Below are 26,701 nucleotides of genomic sequence, written 5' to 3' on the forward strand. Positions count from 1 at the left end.
ACGTACAAAAAGTCCTTTCACAGCACAACATGATAAAAAACTAAGTCTCTTTTGTACGTTTTATTAATAAATTCAAATAATAAATATGCTTTAGGCGCTTAAAGGCGAGGTAGAAAATTTAAAGTTGCAATGAAAATAAAATGAAAAACTGTCATTTGTTTTGGAATATTGTGGTATTTATTACAAATGACTTATCTGTGAGCTTCATTGTTTTTTTAAAAATTCATGTGCCCTCATATTTAATTAAAAACGCAAATCTCCTCTCCTCCACAAAACGATTTCTCTTTACTTCCGGTCATATGGTACGGCAGGTGGGCGGGGTCCGGGAAAGGTCGCAGCAAATAGCAACATGACCTAACTTTAAACGATCCAATCAGTTCTCGACGGAAGAATTAAAGTCCAGCCCTACCTTTATTTCATTTCAGAAGCAGTTTCGCTCAGATCACCTTAAGACAATCACTACCTCCTTTTCACTTTAAACCGGGATTTAATGTTAACACAAAATACTTTAAATGTTACTTAATTCAGAAGTTATTTCCGATTTTGAGGTGGGATCCCAAATCTGAGTTGTCTGGAACGCCTTATAACTACAGAATGTAGTATTGAAAACAGATTAATGCAGGTGTATCGCGCCCTATTTGGTTAGGACAGTATGTATAGTTTTAATAGTTTATTATGTATTATTTTCACTTCGAGCAAATTAACACAAAAACATCAAAAAATGTTTTTGCCTGGTTTCAACAAGGCTGTGGTCATGAAATTGTGATGAAAGTCAGCTGGGAATATTGTCCTTGTCCTCTTGATGAGGTGTCCACCAATGTCCTCTATATTATAGCTTTTTCATTAGGCAGGAGAAAAACAGGCCACCCATAAAACGTTTGCTCCGGGCCCCTTGAACGTTAGTAATGGCCCTGGATTGCCATCAAGCAGATTTCCTACACAAATACCTTTCTTTGACATTTTTGACATTCAACAAAGCCAAAATGTGTAAGAGAAGAAGAGAGAGCTGCAAACTGTCATTCTCAAAAGGAGAACTAGTGCAGGGCTGCGAGGTCTATAGTGTGCTTAATCTCCTGTCTCCCGTCTAAGGAAGGGAGGGACTTGCTGTCTCTCCTCATATTTCGTCTAGGTAGTGTCACACTTGCAGTCACACTCTCAGCAGGAAGAGGCAATGATCTTCTCCGATATGTCACGATCTGATTTGGCGACAAGAAACCGGAGCCGTCCTCCCCCCAAACGAATCGAATCCACAGCACTTCAAAAGAGAGGCAAAGACACATTCGATTTGGTTAACAGAAGATTAATGTATTTCTATTCTAAAGGAGAATGCCGGCTGATTTTTACAGTAACATCTTGATATCAAAAATACATATGGTTGTGCTATGAGTCTGTGTGTGAGAGATAGTGTACAGTATACAGAGAGCACTAACCTCTGATAGTCTGCTCCAATGAGACTCTTCCCATTCACTGCCAAGATTCTGTCACCAATGCAAAGTCTTCCATCTGCAGCAGCTGGTCCATCTGGAATCAGTGTCCTGATGTAGATTCCCGGAGAGTTCAAAGGAGTATGCTGTATAGAGAAAGAAAAAATAGTAAAAGAAAAGAGATGTATTATTCACCTATTTAAAATGTAGAAAATGGGGAATTGTTGTGAAAGCATGACTTTATTTTTTTTCTTTTGGCATTTTTTATTTATAGACAGTCAGAAGACGGAAAGTGATGGAAAGAAGGGAGGGAAACAGGATTGGGAAATGTTCATGCCAGACTCAACTCATCCTTTGTGAGCACCACTGCACAATGTGTTAAAAATGTATGCAAATTACAAAATTTCAAAACACAAAGCAGAAATCTTAATAGCAATTTAAAGTCCCCCTAGTTTCAAGAAATTCTTATTTGTAATGAAATATTGTAGTGTTTATTATAAATAATTTATCCGTGTACATTATATATATATATTTTATTCATGTTTCCTCATAAACTTAAATAAAAATATAAAAATCTACTTCTGACGTCTTGTGACAATCATTTTCTAATGATGTCAGCAAGACGGTTTGGGCGGGGTATCCGTTAACCCCGCCCCCTCCAACTGTCAGTCGGCTGCGAGTTCCATTTCTGAATGAAACGCCCACTTTTTTATATTCAGGCAATTCACAGTGGGAAACACAAGCAACGGCCACTATTTTCATCGTGTGATATTCCATATTATTCGTAAATACGTCAAAACATTGAAGCAAAGTCAATTTCCAGTACATATGGAAATGAAGTCCATAAACAGCATATTATATTATAAATAAAGTCCACAAGTGGTACATAAATTTAAAGGGATAGTTTACCCAAAAATGAAAAATTTGTTATTATTTACTCATTACCCTCATGTCGTTTGAACCCCCAATGTCTTTCTTTGTTCTTCATAACCCAAATGCAGATTTAAAAGTTTTTACTTTTACAAGTTACAAGTGTCCGAGGCAGTCATCATCCACTCCCATAGTAACCAAAAAACTTTAAACAACCCTTCTTAAAGGAAAACACCACCGTTTTTCAATATTTAACTATGTTCTTACCTCAACTAAGATGAGTTAATACATACCTATTGTGCATTTTTAGTTTTTTTACAGCGCTTCGTGATTGTGTTGGCATTTAGCCTAGCCCCATTCAATCCTATGGCTCCAAACAAAAGTTTTATTTTGTGGCACCATACTTACTCATGTAACTACTCATGTAAAAGTCTTTAAATAGGGAAAACATTTAAAGAAGGCTTATAAATTCATCCCTGTTTGGAGCCATAGGACTGAATGGGGCTAGGCTAAATTAACACATTCACAATGCGCTGTACAAAGATTAAAAGTGCACGCATTGAAAAAAGATAGGGATGTATTAATTTGTTTAAGTTGAGGTAAGAACATAGTAAAATATTGAAAAACGGTGGTGTTTTCCTTTAAAATATTTGCATTTGGTAAGTGATGTGACGTATTTCCCTTCTTTGTGCGAAAAAAAAAATACTATGGAAGTAAATGGGGTCCACAAACATTTCTCTAAATATCTTCCTTTGTGTTCATCAAAACAACGAGGGTGAGTACATGATGACAGAATTTTCATTTTTGGGTGAACTATCCCTTTAAATCTAGCATTTGGGTGAACTATCCCTTTAAGTCTGGCATGCCTACGATGCCAATGTTATCTAGGTTTTGTAACAGAGCTTTAGTGTAATGTGGTGCACACCGACATTGACCACCACCAGCAATATAAAGGAGACTCACAAGTCCATCGATCAGTCCCATTCCCAGGCCGTATGGTCCTTTATCCAGGTCCACTACAAAGACGGAACAGATATCATCAGAGTTTGTGCCCAGATTGTGGGAGACATGGACAGGGAAAGGAAAGCCACAACCACTTAAAGGGCCTGGAGTACGGCAGGAATAAAACAAACACACACAGGACTCAGTTCCCATCTGACAAACACACAGACTCGTACGTTGTTCCTATAAACAACATCAGTATGGGCACAAAAAGGTAATCTAAACAGAAATTAAATGATGCAAAGTGTAAACACACCCACACAATACTAACTATATGCAGACTTATTCAAGAAATAAACACATGCAACTTATCCAAGTGAAACACAAGCAGTGTACACAAATCAGTCATGCCTGTCATCAAACAACAGCTAACATGTGCAGATGCTGACGGAGTCATATCTATTACGTATGCAGTGCATTGTCATGTTCCCAAAATGTATATACGGTATATCATAAATTGTATAAAAAATGCACAAGAGGTGCACAATTTATTTAATAAATGCTGTTTGAATACCGCATAACAGTAATGACCCGACAGACAAACACACAAGAACACACACATCCACGACCCAAATGACGTTTCTTTGACTTGCCTTCGACACCATTGCTGATGAAGCCATTGATTTTCTTGTGTTCTGGGGTGGATCGCATGCAACCGTTAGATTTAGTGTGAGAGTGTGTATGTGTGTGCTCTTGTGAAGCATGCTCAGAGTAGTGGGTTGTATTGGACTGTGTATTTGAGTGTAAATACATGTGTTCGGGATAGAGGGGCGTATTGGGGGGAGTCAGTATACAGGAAGAGTCTGTCGATTGGGTTTGGTTGGTGTAGCGGCCGCCGGTCCCGTTTCTGTAGTGAATGCTATGTGGCGGTTTGTCACGTGGGCGTTCCTCGGCTCCGGCCCCTTCGCCTCTTCCAGCGAGACCAGCTGGGGAGCAACGCACCTCCCCTTCACCTTCCCCGCGCAAAGGGGGTGCTGGATGCGGACTGCTGTGGGGCTGATGAGGGTCACGCTGGAGAAAAATAATTTCATGTTAACACAAACAGAAACAAGCATGATATTTGGGGTAAAAATGATAACTTAAATGTCTAAATGTGGCCTGTTTATGGATTAAAAGCCTTGAAGAAAAAATTATACAGTATGGGATAATGTAGTCTCGGGTAGCCAGACCTTCATACTGTAGGCCAAATGAATGACACGAAAAGCAACCAATCACGTTTTGCTTTGTGCCGCATCATGTTTAGGGGCAAGAAAATGTCTCCATAATAACAGACTGGTGTGCAACAAGTAAATCATTCATTTAAAACGTCTTTGAAGTTCATAACAACACTGGCAAAATATCTCTTTTAGATTCCACTAACTGTGTCGAGCAAAACTTTTGGAAGTCTTTTAAAGACTATATCGTAAAACTTGCATAATTTTTGGCTTTGGAAATCCTGTATAATTCAACCAATCAAAATATACACAGAGTTTAAAATGTTGTTGGATTCGTTTTTGCTTCAGTTTTTTTATAAATTGGGTAAGAGTGCCATCTAGTGGATAATAGCGTAATTACAGATTACCGTAAAAACTCGTCAGGGAAGCGTCATTGGCAGGGAAATGTTTAAGATGTTAAATGGTTAAGATAAAATATTATTCGGCATTGAATATCTTTCTTGAAATGTTGTTAAGGGTTTAAACCACAAGACACTGTCACAGACATGACCCATAACCAGAAGTAAATACAGAGCTAATCTTATAATCAGATTAAGAATGTCTCTCGTGTCTAGAATTTAAATCTCTGTGTTTTAGGCCACCACCCTTTTAAAAAAGGGCTTTTGTTAAGCAGTATGTTGCCATAAAGGACCTTTAAAGGGTTAGTTCACCCAAAAATTTTAATTATCCTACGAGTTAATCACCATCAAAACATCCTTGAAGTATATGATCATCTTTATTCAGATGAACACAATCAGAGTTAAATTAGAAAAATCAATTATAAAAATGGTAGTAAATGGTGCTTCTGATTTAAAGCCCAAAATCCATTCTTCACACAGCTCCAGGGGGTTAATAAAGGTCTTCTGAGGGCAATCAATGAGATTTTGTAAGAAATATATCAATATTTAAAACTTTACTATCTCGTGGAACATGCGTTGGTCATTACCGGAAGCAAGTTATTTTTGTTTGTAAAGTTTAAAATATTGATCGATTGCCTTCAAACGGCCTTTATTAACCCATTGGAGCTGTGTGGATTACTTCTGTGAAGGATGTATGGACTTTTTTGGGCTTAAAATCAGAAGCACCATTCACTACCATTATAAAGCTTGGAACAGCCAGGACATTTTCTAATATAACTCAAATTGTGTTTGTCTGAAAAAAGATAATCATATACATTGAAAATGGCTTGAGGGCGAGTAAATCATGGGCTAATTAAAATTTTTGGGTAAACTATCCCTTTAACATCCACAGAACCTTTATGTTTGACAAAAGATCCTTGTGGTGAAGAAAGGTCCTAAAGAAAATAATAAGGCCAGAGAGAAATGGTTCTTGGTGGAACCAAATGTGCTTCTACTTTTTTAGCAAATAGTGCAATTAAAATAAAAAAAACTTTATAGCCATGATCTGATCATTGTTTTTTAAATAATAGTTAAAAAGCAGTTGTTTCTGTTATTACACACTTGTGTGTGTGAAAGTGAACTACATTACCTGGGATTCCTGGCGGTCTGCGCAGCCATTAGAGGAATGGGTCTTGGTGCGCAGACCCCACAGAAAGTGACGTACATAAAGCAGTTGCCGGTATATACTGTCCTCAACACAATCACTCTCCAGATCAACTTTAAAGCCAGCGCTCGGCAGCACAATAGGAGGATGATTCTCAAAACTCTCCAGTAGATCAACTATTGAAAAGACACATGCGGAAAAATGCATACTAGCATTTAAAATTTCTATGTATATACAAAGGAAAATATTGTGGCTATGCTATTACAAAAAACATATATTTGACAAATACATATGCAACAAAGTAAAAGGTGGGTCTACCTGTTCTGTATATATAAGCCTCGTCTTCACTACTGGGTTGCCAGATTGGCACAGGACCCAGTTCAGCCATGAGCTGGTACTGTGTTAGGATTCTGTGGAGCTGGACGGGCTTTATAGAGGGATGCTCTGCACATAAAGCTTTCCAACTTATCTACAGACAAACACACACAAATGCATGAACACTAAATGTCCTCAAATTAGCATAGAGGAAGAATTAAGTAACTTTGCAAGCTAATGTAAACACATTGTGTACGCATCCGGATATGCAATAGTTTCCTCTGAATGCATAGATTGTTTTTGTTACCTGTGTGAGCTGTTGAGGGGGCGTGGCCAGTATGCTCAATGTGCTGCAGAACTTTGCGAAAAATTTCTGGGCGAGATGACTATGCCCAGCGCCTTTAGCCCAGTCCAGTACCATCTTAACACAAGCCTGACTCTGCAGAACTCGGGAACGCTGAAACCAGCCGCGTGCAGGGCCTAGAAACAAAACACGTACACGCGTACACTTGTTATGCAAATAAGCATTATTGTAAGTGGTCATTTACATGCATAAATAGACATTTAACACGCTGTGTTTTAAATGTCACTCTTCACACACTCTGTCAGTGTAAGCGGATGTTCGTGTGTCAAGACCACCCATGATGCTCTTTGTCTGTTATGACATAAGGAGGATTACGGGTGTCTGGAGAAATAATCTTCATCTGACCACGAGTAATGCACACATGTACACAAAGAAACGACGTGTTTCCCATGTGTTGCCCTTTAAAAATGGAAACTAGTGATGGTTTAAAAACACTGTGCAATATGGGTTGAAAATTATACTAGATAAAATCATACAGAATCTAATCTAGTTATAAAATAAAATGTGTACAATTTAATCCTCAAGCACATCTAAAGTCTTTAGAGACACAATTAGTGCAGAATTTTAACATTACATGTTTTTGGCATATGTTAATTTATAAATAAAATATCAAATCATAATGACATGCTTGATAAAAGCATGGCCGTAGAGAGGGTTAGAAAATTAGTGATCTCCATGGTGTAGTGTTAAGATTTAACAGATGCAATCTAATTAATTTTGTTTAAATGTTTTTCCATTTTACACTTTGGATACACACTATGTCTGTTTTGGGGGATGGTTGTTGTTATATTGGCCCCTATTTATTTTATAGATCACACTTTGTTAATACTATACTGTTGACTAAGTGTGGATTATTTATTTATTTTTCATGCAACAATGCTTATTATTGTAATTATTTCAATAAAGCTATATTATATGAACAAGAACTTTGTTTAGTGCTTTTATGGATGTTTTCAGCATGACTTTGTTAAAAGAATACTCAATTTTCTTAGTTTGTGATCATTTAGAGCTTTAAATTGCTGCGTTGAAACTGCAATTTTAAACTGCATTGAAACTGTAAACTGTAGGGGTCCAATAAAGTCTATTAAATTAAGAAAACCCCTTAAATGTTTTTCTCAAAAAAACTTTCTTTTAGAATGAACAAAGAAAGACATAAACATTTAGGATGACATGGGGGTGAGTAAATATCTGGATTTTATTTTTAAGAAAATTTAATATTCCTTTAAATTGAATGAGATAACATAGCCTTCTTCAAGGCAGGTGTTTGCATATTTTGGTTTTCTTTATTAAATGTAGTATCCTGTCACCAATAACCTGCCCACGCTGAATTATGTGCTATATTTGATAACTGTCAGTTTAGGTGATGGTTAACGCATGTTGCCAGATATTAGTACAAAAACAAAAGAACATAATAGCTTAAAGTTAAAATCTTGTCTTTCAGAAATAATTCATTGCTTTAACTTACCTGCACCTACTTCTAAACACAGAATCTAAAGAGGATTTTAATAATGGGATCTGGCAACCCTGAAAATGCTGCACCTACGCGCACCCTCACAACTTCCATCAGCGTCTCACGACGACTTGAGTCAATCTCTGTCATTTTACACTAAGCTATACAGTAAACTGGATTATATACACAAGGGCCAATATGAGTCATTTAATTTTTGAAAATTTTGAGAAGTCTGAACCTTGGTGACCTCATAGCTGGCTGTGGCTATGGATAAAATTTACTTGTTAGTGTTTGTTGAAGGTTACCAACTATTTTGTTTTAAAAATATTTACATTCTGCTAAATACATTATTAACTCCTCATGCATTCAATAAATAAAATCATGCAGGTTTCAACATGAATATGATGAAGTTATGCAAATTTTTCTCATACAGATCTCATACAAAACATCCATTGGCTCAACGTTTGAGTATCTACAGTATTGTAACACTAGATGGCAGAATGAAAATATGCCTAGAATCATCACTCTATATTAGTTTTTTTCTATTCTTTGTATTTTTGTCCTCTCTTTTCACCTCGCCTTTATCTTTATCAGCTGCTGACACAATACTCGCACCCTGCTGTTCCCAAAGCAGCACTGTCTGCTTTATAAATATATATCACAGGGTGTGTAAACGTGTCTTTCAGCGTGTGTGTGTTGTGCTAAATATCGGTGAAAATAATCATCAGGTAGAAAACAAGCTACAAAAACACACCATGAATGTGATTTGATCTAACCTTTATCGATGAGTTGATTGAAGAGCGATACGTTGGTGAAGAAGAAGAGGTAGGCGAACATTTGACTCTGAATCTCAGAATGAACCTGGTACTGCTGGAGGAGATCGGCTGTCGTTTGTAACACGCTCACCACCCTCCGCACGGCCTCCGGCATCACACACACGGTACACACACACGCTCCCACGGCCCGACGACACTGCTCGGATGAAGGCTCCGTCCCAAACGGGTTACAGTCTAACAGGCCAGGCAACACAACATACAAGGTCTGAAAAATAAAGAACAATAATTTGTTGTGACAAAACTATTCACAAAGTTTTGGGGGTGGTGAAGACTAAAAGACCAGATCATACAAGCATGCAGGAAGACTTGAATTGAATAATTCATTCCCGGTAGCTCTGGTAACATCCTATTATTTGGTGGAGGCAGATGTAGGATACTAAAATCTACTGCACCTTAGTGATGTAGTAGACGCACTGCTGGAAGGTGTACATGATCACTTCTTCCAGTATGGTCATGGCTTCTTCGTTCGCTGATATAGTTGCTGAGAGGAGCGATTCTTTAGATCCTGCTGCAATAAGAAAAGAAACAAATAAATGACATCAAAGAAACACAATACAGAAAAAAGATGACTAAAGTATTTTTAGTGATCTGCTACAAAGTTGGGCTTTGGACTTGATTCAAATATATAACTCGAGTATTGTACATTGTACAGTCAATGCATTGCTCTTAATTTTTAGTTCAACTTATTTTACATAAATTCATACCAATTCATTTATATTTAAGTTAAAAAGTTACACTTGAAGGGTTCGTTTCCAAAATGCAATAAATCCATTTTGATTAATTTCGGTAAAAATGTGTTTCCTATACCAAGAAAGTGACAAGATGAAAACCACTATTTTCTGTTACAAACTTTCACATAGCATCTTTAGGTTATAATAACATAAAAAATTCAAATCCATAATTTGATTTTCAAAGATTTATTATAAAAACTAATTCTTTTTTCCGCAAAATGCAATAAATCCATGAGATCCAAGTTTTTTCAAAGTGCTATAAATCTATTGAATCAATATATGAAGAGTTTGGTTCCAAAACGCAATAAACGCCATTTTTGAAAAAAATGAGTTACTGCCAAAATCAGTATTATATCAGGTCAGTAGTTAAAAGTAAATAATTAATTTTACGCAAAATCCAATACCCGCCGTGATATTCTGTCATCTTTTCTCCCTTTGTTCCCAAAATGCGACAAACGCCACTCCTCCTTTTTTACAGAACGCAATAAATCCATTCCTGATATTACAGCGGACCATTCACGCAATGTAAACAAACATGGCGGCGCGCTGAGTACACGGAATCCTAATTTTCCTCATCTACTTTGTACTTCGTGATCAACAAACAAAACAAAATAATACTTTAATAGCATTGCTAAACCTGTGATGGTTTTCTGTGACGGGAAAGAAACGTAAGCCATCAACATCTAATAATTTCCGCGAGAGGCACTCGGCTGCTTGTTCTCCAGACAGCATCAAGCTTCTCATGCTAAAACATTGACCCCAGAGGATCTTATGAAAACTTTACATTATTTTACTCAAAGTCAACGAAAATCGAGCGGGACCAAAACATTTTACAGCTGATCGCTGTGAAAATGTAAAGAGACGACGTCAAATATAACCGCAGCAATGTGTTCTTAATATAACAAAGTAAGTGTTTTGGTTAATGCCATTAATGTTTATTTTTTAATCATTGTATACCACTAGTCAACTAAATAAATATAAAATGGTAAAGATGAATGCACATTTATACATTGATTTAATAGATTTATAGCATTTTGAAATAAAAAACTGTCATGGATTTATTGCATTTTGTGGAAAAAATAATTCGTTTTTATAATAAATCTTTGAAAATCAAGTTATGGATTTGAATTTCTTATGTTTTTATAACCTAAAGATGCTATGTGAAAGTTTGTAACAGAAAATAGTGGTTTTCATCTTGTCACTTTCTTGGTATAGAAAACACGTTTTTACCGAAATTTGTCAAAATGGATTTATTGCGTTTTGGAACCAAACTCTTCATATAAATGTGTATTCATCTTTGCCATGTTGTATTCATTTAGTTGACTAGTAGTATACACTGATTAAAAAAATAAACATTAATAACATTAATCAAAACTCTTACTTTGTCATATTAAGAAAACTGTCATTGCTTCTGTTATACTTGGGACGTCGTTGCTGAACTTTTTTGACAGCGATCAGCTGTAAAATGTTTTGGTCCTGCTCATTTTTCATTGACTTTGCGTAAAATAATGTAAAGTTTTTCATAAGATCCCCTGGGGTCAATGTGTTAACATGACAGAAGCTTGATGCTGTTGTGTGAGAACAAGCAACAGCCGGCATTTTTCCGTCACCCGAGTGGCTTAAGTTTCTTCTCCGCCACAGAAAACCACAGAAGGTTTATCAATGCCATCAAAATTGTTATTTTGTTTTTGTTTGTTTGTTGATCACGAAGCACAAAGTAGAAAACTAGGATTCCGTGTATTCAACTCGCCGCCATTGTTGTTTACAACGCGTGGAATGGTGCACTGTGATTGGTTAAGCGGATTTATTGCATTCTGCAGAGAAGGAGGACTGCCATTTAGCGCGTTTTGGGAAAAAATAGAGAAAAGATGACAGAATAACACGGCGAATATCAGATTTTGTGTCAAATTAAGAATGTACTTTTCAAAACTGACCTGATGCAATACTGATTTTGGTGGTAACATTTTTTTAAATGGCGTTTATCGCGTTTTGGAACCAAACTCTTAATTTATTACTTATTAGTAAGCTAGTAGTTTTGGGTCTGAAATTTGTTGTTGGCCGCATTTTTGGCGCTTTTCCCCACGGGTCGTAAGCAGGAAAAATTGCATAGATTCTCAGATCATTTCATCCTTTCAAATTAATAAATGAACATTATATGAAGCAACACAGCTAACATTATTATATAAAAATCTCAATGTTGCATGTATTTGATATTGTTTATATCTGTTTTTACACTGTAGGATCTGCATAATATCTTTCACATAGAGCAACAGAGACTTAACTAGAAATCCAGGAGATTCGAGGGAATAAATACATAGTATTTACAGAGGATTCAGAAAACATCATATCATATGCTTTAATAAAAAAGTCTGGAATGAATGCATCATGTGTCAAGTATGCAAAAGAGAGAATAATGCACCACCACTTCATGTACAGTAGAAGTACAAAATGATATAAAATATCAAAAATGTAACGGGATACAAAAGGTTTTTAGAAGGCACTGGCAGTGCTAAGAAAGGCCAGGAACACTGTGCCAACATCTGCTCCCACACATTAACCACTGTTTATCTATCTATATCAATTGTACATCTGCATTGGCTTGTTTTCTAGTCAGCTCAAAGCTGCTGCACATCAGACAATATATACAGTAATCAGTACTATCTTTTAACAAATACATTTTATTTATTCAGATCTTAAAAATATATAAAACCTCTTTATTTTTTACCTTTATCGTCCATGAGTTCAATAGTCTGCATGTACGTGGGCGATTTCTGCTGGATAAAATACAGTATTTCGATGGCGTTGGACATCCAGAAGAAAATAAATTGGAGGTCGGGTACTAAATCCGAGATGCTGAGCAGAGACAGTGATGCAGGGTCCTGACTGCAAAACAATTTTATTTTAAGTCAATAGTTTGACAGAGGTTACCCTTTCAAAATTGCAGATGGCATACTCAGCATCGTATGACCTTAGAGGGTCACACAAACAAAGACACACAAGTTCACATATGCACGCATTGCAAGGTGTAACGTGATACTTACTGCTGAGCTTGCTTCTGAGCCAAGTCCTTTGTCTTCTCCTATGAGACACACGGATGAGCGGCAATTAATGTCATGGCATTTTGAATAGCTTAATGTGGGAGGTAGAATACAACCTGGTATCATCTCTCTACCTTTAATTTCCCATCAACAGTGTTATTACACCTTTCATCTGCATTTTTTTATTCTTGTTTAATATTCAAGATGACAGTCGACCTTTTATAATTGGATTTTAATAATTAATGGGTTGAGAGACAATTTTAAGCAGTCATTAAATGCATCATAGTTCCTTTGGTGCTGGTGGATCAGTGGGACGTTACCAAATTACACAATTCCTTTGTTCTGTAGCGTTCAAATCTACAATGGCAAATGTTATATTTAGTTATTTTGGCAGCCTATGCAAAGTTCCTAACCTAAGCTTGCATTCAATTGATCAGCTCTGTGCAAATGCATTTTTTGCATTATGTAAACGGGGAGCATTTCTTTAGGGGTGTCATATTATTTCATATTTTCTTTTGCCTTTGGTGTGTTAAAAGCTGTTTGTGCATATAGACAATTTTACAAGATGTAAACAACACTGGTCTGTTTCAGTTTGTAACTGTTTATTTTATTTCACATATATCTTAAAGATGTTTGTTTAACTTTTTGATTCAGTTTTATAAGTTCTGTTGGTTGTATTTTATTCCAACGTTTATTCCAAAACTGAAACATGTAGCACTTCCGGACCAGTGTTGTTTACATCTTGCAAAATGGTTTATAGAAGATCTGTAAAGTCGCAAAGACATCACACGCTTGAGGTATTCGACCAATCACAACGCATTTTCTCATCACGTTTTTCAGAACAATGAGCTTTGTAAAAATCTATGCGTTTTGAAAAAGACAGGGCATAGAGGAGCAACAATAATGTACGGTGTGTGGAAAATAATGTATTTTTTTACCTTAAACTGCGTAAACACATTACACCAAATACACAAAGTAATGTTCTTTTAAGCAACGTCATATGACCCCTTTCAGTAATGGTCTAAAGAATAATGTTTAAATAAACATCTTAACTAAGTCTATTTAGTAAAGATGTAAGGCAAAGCATAGCCAAATATGTCAAATACTGTATTTAAAACCCTTCAATCACTGCCTCCTCTGGCTATCCGACTAGAATATTACCTCACTGTTTACTGCATAATGCAAAGTTTGGTAACATTTTACTTGAAGGGGTGTTCATAAGACTGACATGACACATTCATAATCATGACGTGACACGTGCTATGAACATGTAGGGGATTTTATGCATGTTTATGACAACTGTCATTTGTTCAATTATGTCATTTTTAATGCAAAGATGACATTGTTTGAGATGTCTTTGTTATGGCAACTTGACATTAACCAATACCTTATAACTTGTCATGACAACTTGACATTACCAAGACAACATAACTGACCACTTTTTACCAGTGATACAAATTGATTTGTCGTTAAAATGTCATTAAGTGTTAATACTCTGTAATATAGTTTTATAACAACGTCATGAATATTATTCTTGACCTCAACTACAGTGGTACAAATATAATTTATTATTAAAATGTCATTAAGTGTTAATACTATGTCAAATACACTAAAAAAACTTGTAAAATTTACTTTAAAAAATCCTCGTAACAATTTGCACAAACTTTTTTAAAGTAAAATGTACTTGTTTTTTTAAGTAAAACTTACCTAATAAAATAAAATAAAATGTACTTAATAATGCATGATAAAACATATGTTAAATAATGAAGTAAATGTTACTTCATTATTTATTTTTTTGAAGTTAGATTTATTTTAATCGTTTAGGTAAAGTCTATTAGTTTTTTTTTTTTTTTTGAAAATTGAAGCATTGCTGTACTAAAAATATTAAATAAATCGTATTTACTGTTTGTTATTTTCTTTAACATATTTCTATGGACCTAGTAATTTTTAGTGTTATAAATGGCATTATAACACAAAATTCAAGACTGACTACAAGTCAGTCATTGAATAAACTTGATTCTGAACAGAAATGCACACAAACTGCATTTTTGACATGCATTGTCAGCATTGTGGAGAAAATTACAATATAATGTTCTGAACAGCGTTCATGTAAAGAAACACTGATCACCTGAACGGTGACTTCACAAAATTATAATTTACAACAAAACAACATCAATAATATAAGAGCTTAAACCTTTATGACATTTTACTAACAAATATTTAAGTAGTTAAAGTTCTTATCAGTTCTTATTCTGTGAAAAAGCTTAAAAAAAACATTCAGGCGCAAAGGATTGTGGGTATTCCTTACAAAATGTGCAAATAAATTACTTGAATCTGCTAAAGTTTTTGATTAAAATTTACTTTAGGACTATGTGCAGTGACTATAAAACAGTTAAATAATACAAGAAAATATCTAATACGACTTACTATTCCCACACAGTTAATTTTTTACATGATTAATTGTGTATTTATCATCATTTTACTTAGGAAAATCTAGTTCTCAATAAATGTTAATATTATTATGTAGAAATTATGAGAGATAATCTAATAAATATTACTACACCAAAAAGTTTGTTTTTTCAGTGTAGTTTTAGAACAGCATCATGAATATTTTTCAGTTCATAAGGTTTCCTCCATGCGTTTAACAAATAAAATCAATCATTCAATAATAATAATAATAATTAAAATTGATAAAATTATATTATATTGCATTTGGAGACTGATTCACCTAAAATTAAATGAAAACAGTACAATAATGTGTTAAGCCATGCACCATTGGGTCCATATCACTGCAAAGTTAATTACATTAAATTTAATTGATTAAAGGTTTTGTTAGTTTTTTCTTCTATGTCAGAATATTTCAGAACCCTCTGTGTGAGGAAGAACAAGTTCTGTTAGTTGTCAGCTTTTTATGTATTGTGCACATAAAGTTAAGTATAATCTTTTGACGTCTATTGCATTTTGTTAAGGTATTTACAATTATTTGACAGTATTAACACTTAATGACATTTAAATTAGTGTTTAATGTAATGTTGTCATAAATGTGCATAAAATCTCCTTCAAGTTCATGATACGTGTCATGTCATGATTATAAAGGTGGCATGTCCCTCTTATGAACACCCCTTCAAGTAAAGTTTTACCCAAAGTTTTAATAAATGTACTTTGCTAGATGTCATGGTATACTTTTAATGCAATGAGTGCTGTTTAGTTATAGTATTAAGAATGGAATGAATATGAATTGTATAGCTAATTTTGTGACAGAAAGGTTCAGCTCAATAAAATAATAAGTCAAAAAAAGAGTTCAAGATTGTAGGTAATTCATAAAATGCAGCTATTGTGCAATGCATTGTGGGACACAATATTAAAAACAGTGTAATGTGTGCTTTGTTAAAGTAGGGGACTTATTCTGTGCATAATGTGTGACCCTGAACCATAAAACCAGCCATAAGGGTAATTTTTTTATTAAGATTTATACATCATCTGAAATCTGAATAAATAAGCTTTTCAGTAATGTATGGTTTGTTAGGATAGGACAATATTTGGACGAGATAACAGTATTTGAAAATCTGAAATCTGAGGGTGCAAAATTGTAAATATTGAAAAAAATCACCTTTAAAGTTGTCCAAACTTAGCAACCCACATTACTAATAATAAATTTTTTTTTTATATATTTACAGTAGGAAATTTACTAAATATTTTCATGAAACATGATCCTAATGATAAAATCAATAATTTTTAACCATACAATTTATGTTTGGCTTTTGCTACAAATATACCTGTACTACTTAAGATTGGTTTTGTGGTCCAGGGTCACATTATATACACTTAAGGTGTATTACGAGTAGTATTGTAGCATGCAATTCCAAACACAGCCAAAAACAATCTCAGTACCATGGGTTTCACTGCAATACAGTGTGAGGAACCCAAGGTGAGTATATTTGTTAGGTAATCAGGTCAAATCATGTTATGAATATTGACAAAACTACAAACCCATGCTATGGTTTGAATCCTCTTTGCAATTTTCAGTAATAGTTTACCGAAGCTGCCAGGTGGAAATGTATTAGCTGAGTGTTTGATGCACAGGCAAAGCAGATATGCTGGAGTCAGCTTGTGGTCATCCCCGCTCGGCTCAATAAGCGTCAGCACCCGGCTCACCAGTGTATCCTCATGAGCCCGCTCAAATTCCAACGCAAGTTTTCGTTTCTGTGCATTTCGAACTGTAGCCTTAGTGCTGCGCCGTGACGCCACTGGTTCATGTAATACGGCACCACACATACGACATGCCTCCCCCTTTTCAGGTGACTCGCCATCACAAAGACGTGCCAGCGCTCGAAGTCTAGTGAGGGTTTGGGCAGGAAGAGGTTTTGCGCTCAGTGGGTCTTTGTACAAAAATATGTAATGAGCACCAAATGACAGTAAATCGCCGTGACGCAGTGGAGTGGCCCGCTCGATGCGCATGAAGTTAACTAGTACATTCCCATGGGCAACAGGCTCCAGGAGTAACCGCTGCTCCGAGGATGAACGTCTTGATGGAGCGCGGCGTATTCGGCAGTGAAGTGGAAGGACATCTGGAGATGAGAGGCAGATATTCGGCCGGGCTGACGCTGTTTCCTGACCTACTGTGTGTTGATCCCTGTTCAACAGGTAGACCAGGCAATCCTGAAAACCAAAGCAAATGCAATCAATCAAATATGCATCAAGCACATGTTTAAATTAACTATAAGTTATAAACATTTTGAATTGCTTACAGTTTCTCAACCAATAAACAGGGAATGAGCAAATCAAGATGCACACTCACCTGTTGGTTGAAGCCTTGAAGGAGCAGCAAGTGTGGCGATTGGTAAAGAGAGTGTTTAACTCCGCCCCCATTATGCTCCCTACGATTCTCAGAGTCCCTTGCAGAGCGTGTTCTGATCGGCCCGGGTAGGGTGGAGTAGTATCGCTTGGGTTCGTCGCCAGGCAAGCCCACTAAGTTAAGGCTGGTTTCACTGAGGCTACGGCAGAAGGATGAGCCGTGCTGGAGCGTCATTGTTCCTTTAGCGCGATTTCTCTGCAGCTTCCTTGCTTGAGCATTTATATCTGTTTCAGAGAGAAAATCAATAAATAGCTTGCTGTCTTCAGCCAATAAATAAACTGCTGCCTGTAATGATCTGTTAAAGAAATGCACTTATAAGTAGGGCCGCAACTAATCTGTGAAATTGATAGTAATTGATTATAAATATAGTTAAAAATTAGTAGGTCTGTGACGTCACTTGCCCACTGCACCACCTTCGCTTTGGACAGCTGATGGTCTTTTCTTTATTCACTCTGTAAAAAATTACTAGTTGTCTATTTCATTGCTAAAAAACAATTTTATTTTGTGTATTTGGTATAATACAATGTGTTCGCTAAAAAAACCCACATTATTTTCCAAAAACCGTACATTTTCTAGCGCCAGATTTCACTGTCTTCCTGAAATGGACAGATTTGAAAAACTCTGAGTCCCTGATTGGCCAGCTAATCTGTATGTTGTTATTGGTCTGAATACCTCTGACGTCAGCTGGAAATGTGACGCTCCGTACCATGTTTAAAGATTTTCACTTATAAAATAATCGTTTGTCTTTGTGTCTGGATAATCGTTTAGCTTTCTAGCTGACTAATCGATTCGATTAATCGGAAAATAATCTAAATATTTCCTAGTTGCAGCCCTACTTATAAGCATCAAAACAAGCATACAATATGTGAAATTATAATATGTTTACGTTTAATTTTTTGCTATCTGTTACTGAAGGGTTTAGCTGAGCGCTGATTGTGATGATATAGCGGAAATGAAAATACGTATTTCAAGCATTCAAGGACAAGATTGCACACAGCTTGGAGTGGATATGAATGGGATATGCAAAGCATAATAAAGATAAATATGTTCATTTTAGTGGTCCATGCCTTGCTGTGTGACCTCCACTTAACCTCACCCAAAGATTTGGCTTTATAAACCTTTCACTTTAAGGAAAATAAAAAAATAAAGATGGTTATATGGCTATATAACAGCATGAAATTGAGTAAATTATTTATTTGATTAAACCTTTACATGCTGGGTTTTAAAAAGAAGAGGTAATTTTTAAAGAAATTAATACTTAGACATATCTATACATACATGCCTGGACAATATACTTGCAAGGGAATATGCACTGTTGTACAGGGTCATGAAATGATAATATGGGGAAGGTATATGGTGGTATAATGTTGGATAAATTCAACACTGGACCGTAACATGGAGTAATATCATAAATAATGGGTCAGCAAAATAATGGAGGTGGGGCTGGTGGTTGACACCATACCTGAGAACAATCCCCACCTTTAACAATAGTTGTACTGGGCTGTACCATACGCCAGCCCCTGGGTGAGCTCCGATAGCATCTACCATTCCCGCTTCTACTGAGGGATGAAGATTGCACAGGGGAGTTTGTGTGGGTCCCTGGGCATGGGCAAACACCACAGGACAATGTATATATAAATCACCAACAAATCTATTAAAATTCAAACAGATGCTGTTTGATTCACTTCATTAAGCCTTTCATGCAAATAACTCCTTATCCACCCTGGATGTTTGTTGACTTCTTGTAATTCACTAAGGAAGCTACAGTAGTTTTGTTTTTTTAATTCTGTTATCTATTGTTAAATGGTGTTGTTGTACACATTTGCATTTTTTCCAAAAAGTGGCAAGTGCAAATCCAACATGACTGAAGAGGATTCATGCTGCAATTTTGTTGTATATACATAAATAGAAAAAAAACACATTGCACTCATTTTTTTACACAAATGCGTGCTTGGAAAATCATACATTTTATATTGTTGTGTCAATCAACAACAGTGTCAAAACTAAGCTTGCATTAAACGGGTAACAGTTAAAAGGTAGTTAAATGTTTTTATCTGAAGCGTTAAACCAACCAACGCAAATGTGAGGTCATGACACCCTTGCACGAATATCCTGATTTTGAAGGGTAAAGATCATCTGAAAATTTTTGCATGTTAACAAATAAATATGTTCTTGTGTTTACACACTGCCTCTGAAACTTTCGTCTGTTATAAAATATTCGGATCAAGTTAAATTTTCTGCGTTTTTTGCATCCAAGAGGTGTTTTAACATCAGAGCCACCGTACAAGCGAACAGCAAAATCCAGAGTAGCGTCTAACAAGTTGATCCACTTCTTCTTGCAGCACAATGTGTGCCAAGCAAAGTACGAAATAGAAAGAGACAGAATATAAAGTCAGATATAAATACAGATTTGTTTTCCGAAACAAATTAATTCATATGCATCGGTGTGCAAGGTTTGTGTGCGTGACAAATTTTTAGGATGACAGATGGGTGATTCTCAGGAAATCGAGACTTAGAAGGTGTCCAGCATCAGATTTTTTTTAAAAGCCCTTGAAGCCATTTTTTTTGTTGCACATATAAGATTAACGTCTGAACTTACTATAACCATTATTTTTAGAGGATTTAAAAATATTTCCTATAGAATTATTTACATTATTTAGATTATCATTATCAAAAATTATCATTACCACAACATGATATTTCATTATATGCATTAACTAAAAAGTTGTCTAGGTACTATGACAAACTAAATTTCAAATTTTATCTGGAGAGAAAAAATAAGAACTGCTTACCTGGTAGCCATTTTGAGTGTCACAGTCAATTATGTCCCTTCCAACTAATTTTTTTTATTTTTTAAATGTTAGTTCATTGAGGGCTTAAACAACGATTTAAAATTGTTGCGGAGGATGAGTTATTTTTTTCTTGGACACATTTATATTCCTTTTTATTGTCTCTACATTTACCAATGATCACCAAATACCACATGTTTCTTTACTGTAAATGTTTATAGTATAACATGCACTGAAGCTTTTAATTTTTTTATTTTTTAATTATAAATATTTCCATGTAAAAGAACCCAAATCCAGTCATGGACACGTTGCGGTAATAAAAGAAATTCCCCTTAAATGTGGAAAACACAACAAAATTGGTTTGTATGATGTCGTTTGAAATCATGTGCAAAATAGTACACGAAGAGATGTTTGTAACTGTATGCTAAGTCTAATTTCGCACGAATCACCCAAATACGAAAAATGTATAGGAAAGTTTTAGACTACAGTGTGCAAAGATCTTAAGTCATGTTCTTGGCTAAGATCCTTTATTGGCACTGGGACTGTCTGTCGAACAAATTATCATTCAAAGGTCAGTTCATACATTTAATCAATTGATGTGAAAATCAAAAAAATGACCTTGTTAGTACTATGCTTCATCTGTTGACATTGTGACACTATACAGCAAAGTCATATGATGTGTGCCTGTGTGTGCAGTAGAGGTGGTGTGCAGAGCCCCTCTTTGTTTATCAGCATCTCTTCACCTTCTCAACCAAGTCGAGTTTAAGGTGACCATAAACAAGCTTACAGACTAGGATCCTCTGATAGGCCTCTAAAAAGTCAATAATGCATTTAGAAACCGCAAACAAGTACTGCAAAAAACAACATGTACCTCTTTAAGAAATTCTGTACCACATAGCGCTGTGACAAACCCAAGGTAAAATTTCCAAAATGCATTACTTAAGCAGATAATTTTACCAATAAGTCAGATAACCAGAGCATCTAAGTTACACAATGCTTTCTTGCTGTGTCTTCTGGAGCGAAACATTTTGTGGTGAGCCCTCGGGTACAGAAACACACACACACACTTGTTCTTTCTACCCACCGCGAAGAAAAGCAGTTCAACCTAAGGATAAATTATCCAGCGTAATGTGCCTGCTGATATTGATTTAACTTCCACCCTGTGTTTTGGCTCAACGGCCACCTTGTTGAATTTGTAATTTAGTACAACAGCATCCAGGCACAACCACAATGACAGAGAGAAAGAGAAATAGAGAGAGAGAGAGAGAGAGTTGCATAACAGTGTTATGACTACTCTGCAATAAAAAATGAAATAGTGAAACTGAGCCCTCAATGCAACAACTGGAAGCTAGCCATACAACAACAGACCCGGTCATGCGTTTATCTCTGGCACCTGCTCCTGACATCTGTGTGTCAGTATTAGTGAACCTGACTAACCCTGAATGACACTTTACTTATTTTACTCCAGCAGCAAAAGATATTGAAACATTTATACTACACAGTGTTAAAAGTTGTGACATCTTCAACACAACTTACAGTACGTCTCCACCTGGCAGCCCTATCATATTAGCCTATGTTTTGCAAATCTCGCCAACATCCATGTGCCTTAGATTTGGACTGTGCCATGATTTTAACCACAACCACCAAAGACAAAACTCAATGTGCAATTTCTGATTGGTTAAAATAACATTGGAAAGGTGCTTACAGCATCCGATGTCTGGTAATATAGATTAGTATTTTTTTTTAAATGTGCAATGTTTTCAACTTTTTTCTAAACTGGTAGAAAATAAATAAAAGCACATGCATTTGTTTATCAATAAAAGTGTTACCTGCAGTTATTGTGTCTTTTTCTTTAGCAGCTAGCTCCTCCACCTCTGCTCTTCGTCTCAGCTCGAATCGTCGAGAATACCCCTCCTTTGGCTTCCAGAGATCTTGCAGAAGAAGAGGTTTTTCGTTGCTCCCCAGCGCCCGGAGGCACTCGGTCCGCCACCGTCGCTCCGGACCCTCAAACCGCCCAATTACGTCACACAACACGTAGCTACAAGCTGAGGCCTTGTTTAAAGAGTATCGGTCAAGCGCCTCCTTGATCAACTCTTGGGAGCTGGAACGAGGCGTCGCAAGGACGCTCTTGTAGTTAGCACCAGCGCTAATTTCATCACCGAATATCTTCAGCACACCTGGTGCTGAGGATTGCGTGGAAAGCTCAGCAGGGTCATCCCGTGCCTGCTCGGGTAGGTCGGTGACGGAACGGCGATCTCGATAACTCAGTGTCCGATACAGAACCTGCGTGAAGGTGCGACTCTGCCGCTTTAGACGGTTCTTGGATGGCAGAGACATGCTGGCTGAAGAGGAACCGTAGAACATGGTGCCGGAATTTGCATTAATTAAAAACTTTCTAAAACAGAGAAAACGACAACAAAACAATCTTGAGCAGCATTAACATCACATTCAAGAAACTGGAAAATTAAACTTTAAGGTGGCATATAACAAGTATATATGTCTGGTACAGTAAACGTATCAGACTAGATGTGCTGTATTCTACTGCACAGTACTGTTCAAGCACATATCTAGTGTAAACACATCCAGCATCTGAGAATAATGGCACAGAAATAGACAGGATGGGCAAGGCTGAATGTTGTGTAAAGCAAATATAGGTGTTGGCAAGTGTCTCATGGAAAATACCGCCTGATGGAAAATATAAGAATAACAGTCCTGGGCAGCTATGATAAAATCATTTATAATATTCAATAGCTAACTGAAATACACAATTAACAGCATAATATCAATACAGACTGTTAAAAATCTATTGAATATGTAGATAAGATGAGATAGATAGGTGAGATAGAAAGATGAGATCGATAAATGAGCTAGATGAGCTAGACAGATGGATGACATAGATAGATAAGATAGATAGATGAGTTAGTAAAATGAGACGGATAAATGAGACAGATAAATGAGATGAGCTAGATAGAGGGATGGATGGATTAGATAGATAGATAGATAGATAGATAGATAGATAGATAGATAGATAGATAGATAGATAGATAGATAGATAGATAGATAGATAGATAGATAGATAGATAGATAGATAGATAGATAGATAGATAGATAGATAGACGGAGGAGATAGATGAAGGAGATAGATAGACGGATAGGATAGATAGACGGATGAGACAGATAGACGCATGAGATAGATAGACGCATGATATAGAAACTGTAGATAGATGAGACATACAGACAGACAGACAGACAGATAGATAGATGAGACAGAGAGATAGTTGAGACAGACAGATAGATGAGACAGACACAAAGATAGACAAGACAGACAGACAGATGAGACAAACAGACAGACGAGACAGACAGACGAGATAGACAGACAGACGAGATAGATAGACAGACAGAGGAGATAGATAGATAGATAGATAGATAGATAGACAGACAGACAGACAGACAGACAGACAGACAGACAGACAGACAGACAGACAGACAGACGGAGGAGATAGATGAAGGAGATAGATAGACGGATGAGATAGATAGACGGATGAGACAGATAGACGCATGAGATAGATAGATGCATGATATAGAAACTGTAGATAGATGAGACATACATACAGACAGACAGACAGACAGACAGACAGACAGACAGACAGACAGACAGATAGATGAGACAGAGAGATAGTTGAGACAGACAGATAGATGAGACAGACACAAAGATAGACAAGACAGACAGACAGACAGACAGATGAGACAAACAGACAGACGAGACAGACAGACAGACGAGATAGATAGACAGACAGAGGAGATAGATAGATGGATGGATGGATGGACGGACGGACGGACGGACAGACAGACAGACAGACAGACAGACAGACAGATAGATAAATAGATAGATAGACGGATGATAAAGATAGACAGATGAGATAGATAGACGGATGAGATAGATAGGAGGATGAGATAGATAGGAGGATGAGATAGATAGACGGAAGAGATAGATAAACGGATGAGATGGATACAGACAGACAGACAGATAGATGAGACAGACAGACGAGACAGACGAGACAGACAGACGAGACGAGACGAGACGAGACGAGACAGACGAGACGAGACGAGACAGACGAGACGAGACAGACGAGACGAGACGAGACAGACGAGACGAGACAGACGAGATGGACGGACAGATGGATAGATGAGACAGATAGATGATACAGACAGACAGATGAGACAAACGAGACAGAGACACACATAGACGAGACAGACAGACAGACAGACAGATAGACAGACAGACAGACAGACAGACAGACAGATGAGACAGACAAGACAGAGACACAAATAGACGAGACAGACAGACGAAATAGACAAACAGACATGATACAGACAGACAGATAGACGTATAGAAATACAGACATATAGAAATACAGATAGATAGATAGACAGACAGACAAATACACAGACAGACATTCTGAGATAGAGAGTCAGATAGAGAAACAGACAGATACAGCAGAAATGAGTGTCTCCAATGCTGCAGGCATAAGAAACACCTCCTAAGTGTGCGTGTGTGTGTGTGTGTGTGTGTGTGTGTGTGTGTGTGTGTGTGTGTGTGTGTGTGTGTGTGTGTGTGTGTGTGTGTGTGTGTGTGTGTGTGTGTGTGCGTGCGTGCGTGTGCGAGAGAGAGAGAGAGAGAGAGAGAGAGAGAGAGAGAGAGAGAGAGAGAGAGAGAGAGAGAGAGAGAGAGAGAGAGAGAGAGAGAGAGAGAGAGAGAGAGAGAGAGAGAGAGAGAGAGAGAGAGACTGCATCAGCTAAAATCCTCACTACTCGGCAGTCTGAACGGAGACCATCTGCTCGTGCGTGAAAACTCTTCAGCGTAAGAACGTGAAGCCTATTCACAAAGTGCGTGTGGATGACAAGCTGCACCTTTTAAATAATCTATCAACCTACAGGCTCAGAGTACATTCGTGTCTATTCAGTGCATTATTGTGCAAAATAACCAATATCAAACGTGTAAATTAAGGGGTAAAGATAATTAAAAACTGTAAATTAACACTTTAACCTTCACAAAGAGTTTACACTACAATGCAGAACTGGCCCTAAGCAATTTCCCATGTGACTAAAATATCAGCACCTTTTCAACAAACTAACGATTACATTTAAAGACAAAGTTTCATTTTTAAAGAAAAAAATTATTTACAGTACGTCAAATATATTTCAGAGCTTACCAGTCAAACGCGTTTTATTCCCTTGTGTGCTGAAGAGAATGTCATGTGAAGGCATTAATTTTACACGAGCGTCTCTTTTTGCGCGTCGGGCTACTGCGGGTGACAACAAAGGCACCTGCTCACGGGTCATAATCCGCTTCTGCGTCTTAAGCAGCCAGTCTCAGTCCTCTGATCCCTCACAAGCCTCTCGATCGATTTCTGTTATGCACATTTGCCAGCATTTCTACTTGTGCATATGTTAAATCGGCTCTACGGGCCGGTGAGATGTAGTTTAGGTCCGCCCAGTCACTGTCATGGAATGCGACAATGTCTACCTGTACAGTAAGAGAGTGAGGTGTCAAACACGCATTATCGTAAAGCGTGTCCTTATTTATGCATTATTTGGCTACACAAGTAAATGCCCCCACCTTAAATGCACTTGCTGGCAACATCTTTCTGATGGTTAAGGTTATACTCACGCTCATTGCAGTAACGGGCTTCATTCCTGTGCGTTCTTTCAGTTATGTGCAGTATTTCCCTTTGTGTCAAATCCATTTGGTATCGAAATATCTTATTGGTAGATTCAGAATGGGCAAATTTATTTTTCACCGCTATTCTTAGTCAGTCGTCGGAGCTTTTTAGTCCTTTAGCCTTGTTTTATTTGCCCGTCTCCACTGACTACACTGTGGTCTGCATGCTTCGGCTTCTGCATTCCACGCGCCGAGTGCAGCCGGGAAAAGCCGAACACGGAGATTGAAGCTCACGTGCGTTGTTGCGCTAGCACCCATAGATATGTATATAAAGGCTAGATGGCTCGTCCGCGCTGATGGCCAATTGAGTTGAACGTCCGCATTTTGGCGGCCATCTTAGGACAGGGCGCTCGCTCACTCGTAGCATTGAGTTTTAATGATGCAGGTACTTTTAAATGACCATAACTTGCTTAATTTTTTACCGATTTTCAAACGGATTGGTTTGTTATAAACGTCAAAGATGTACCTATGACACTGAATACGTATACTAAAAATAAATAAAAAATTCATGAAACATGTTAAAGCATCCAGAATTATAGCCACGTTAATAACGTTTGTAAAAAACCAAACCGTTTGTAAATCCGTCAAGAATTCAGCAAGTTACGAGCAT

The 26,701-nt window shown here is 36.9% G+C and overlaps 1 protein-coding gene across 3 annotated transcripts; it reads right to left on the minus strand.

Annotated features, from left to right (window-relative positions):
- Nucleotides 1-492: 492 nt before the first annotated feature.
- radil (Ras association and DIL domains) lies at nt 493-25,683 on the minus strand. Of its 3 annotated transcripts, none has more exons than XM_065254206.1 (16): nt 25,583-25,683; nt 22,200-22,765; nt 19,061-19,180; nt 17,525-17,805; nt 16,717-17,385; nt 12,730-12,767; nt 12,414-12,571; nt 9,350-9,465; nt 8,898-9,162; nt 6,615-6,787; nt 6,311-6,461; nt 5,978-6,168; nt 3,890-4,307; nt 3,258-3,310; nt 1,431-1,570; nt 493-1,255 (listed from the first exon to the last, which is right to left on the minus strand). In XM_065254206.1, the coding sequence occupies exons 2-16, from the start codon at nt 22,732-22,734 to the stop codon at nt 1,156-1,158; spliced, it is 3,408 nt and encodes a 1,135-aa protein (XP_065110278.1). In that variant the 5' UTR covers nt 22,735-22,765; nt 25,583-25,683; the 3' UTR covers nt 493-1,155. The 3 variants fall into 3 exon arrangements, with proteins under 3 accessions (XP_065110278.1, XP_065110277.1, XP_065110279.1); XM_065254205.1 differs by having other exon boundaries at nt 3,258-3,400; XM_065254207.1 differs by lacking the exon at nt 19,061-19,180 and having other exon boundaries at nt 3,258-3,400.
- Nucleotides 25,684-26,701: the final 1,018 nt, after the last annotated feature.

Source organism: Paramisgurnus dabryanus, chromosome 4, assembly GCF_030506205.2.
Source record: "Paramisgurnus dabryanus chromosome 4, PD_genome_1.1, whole genome shotgun sequence".
NCBI classification, from domain to species: Eukaryota; Metazoa; Chordata; class Actinopteri; order Cypriniformes; family Cobitidae; genus Paramisgurnus; species Paramisgurnus dabryanus.

Coding starts and splice junctions, on each gene's coding strand:
- radil (XM_065254205.1), bottom strand. CDS start 22,734: ATGTTCTACGGTTCCTCTTCAGCCAGCATGTCTCTGCCATCCAAGAAC. Junction 17,806..19,060: donor CAGTACAACTATTGTTAAAG/GTGGGGATTGTT, acceptor TCTCTGAAACAG/ATATAAATGCTCAAGCAAGG. Junction 12,572..12,729: donor GCTCAGAAGCAAGCTCAGCA/GTAAGTATCACG, acceptor ATTGTTTTGCAG/TCAGGACCCTGCATCACTGT.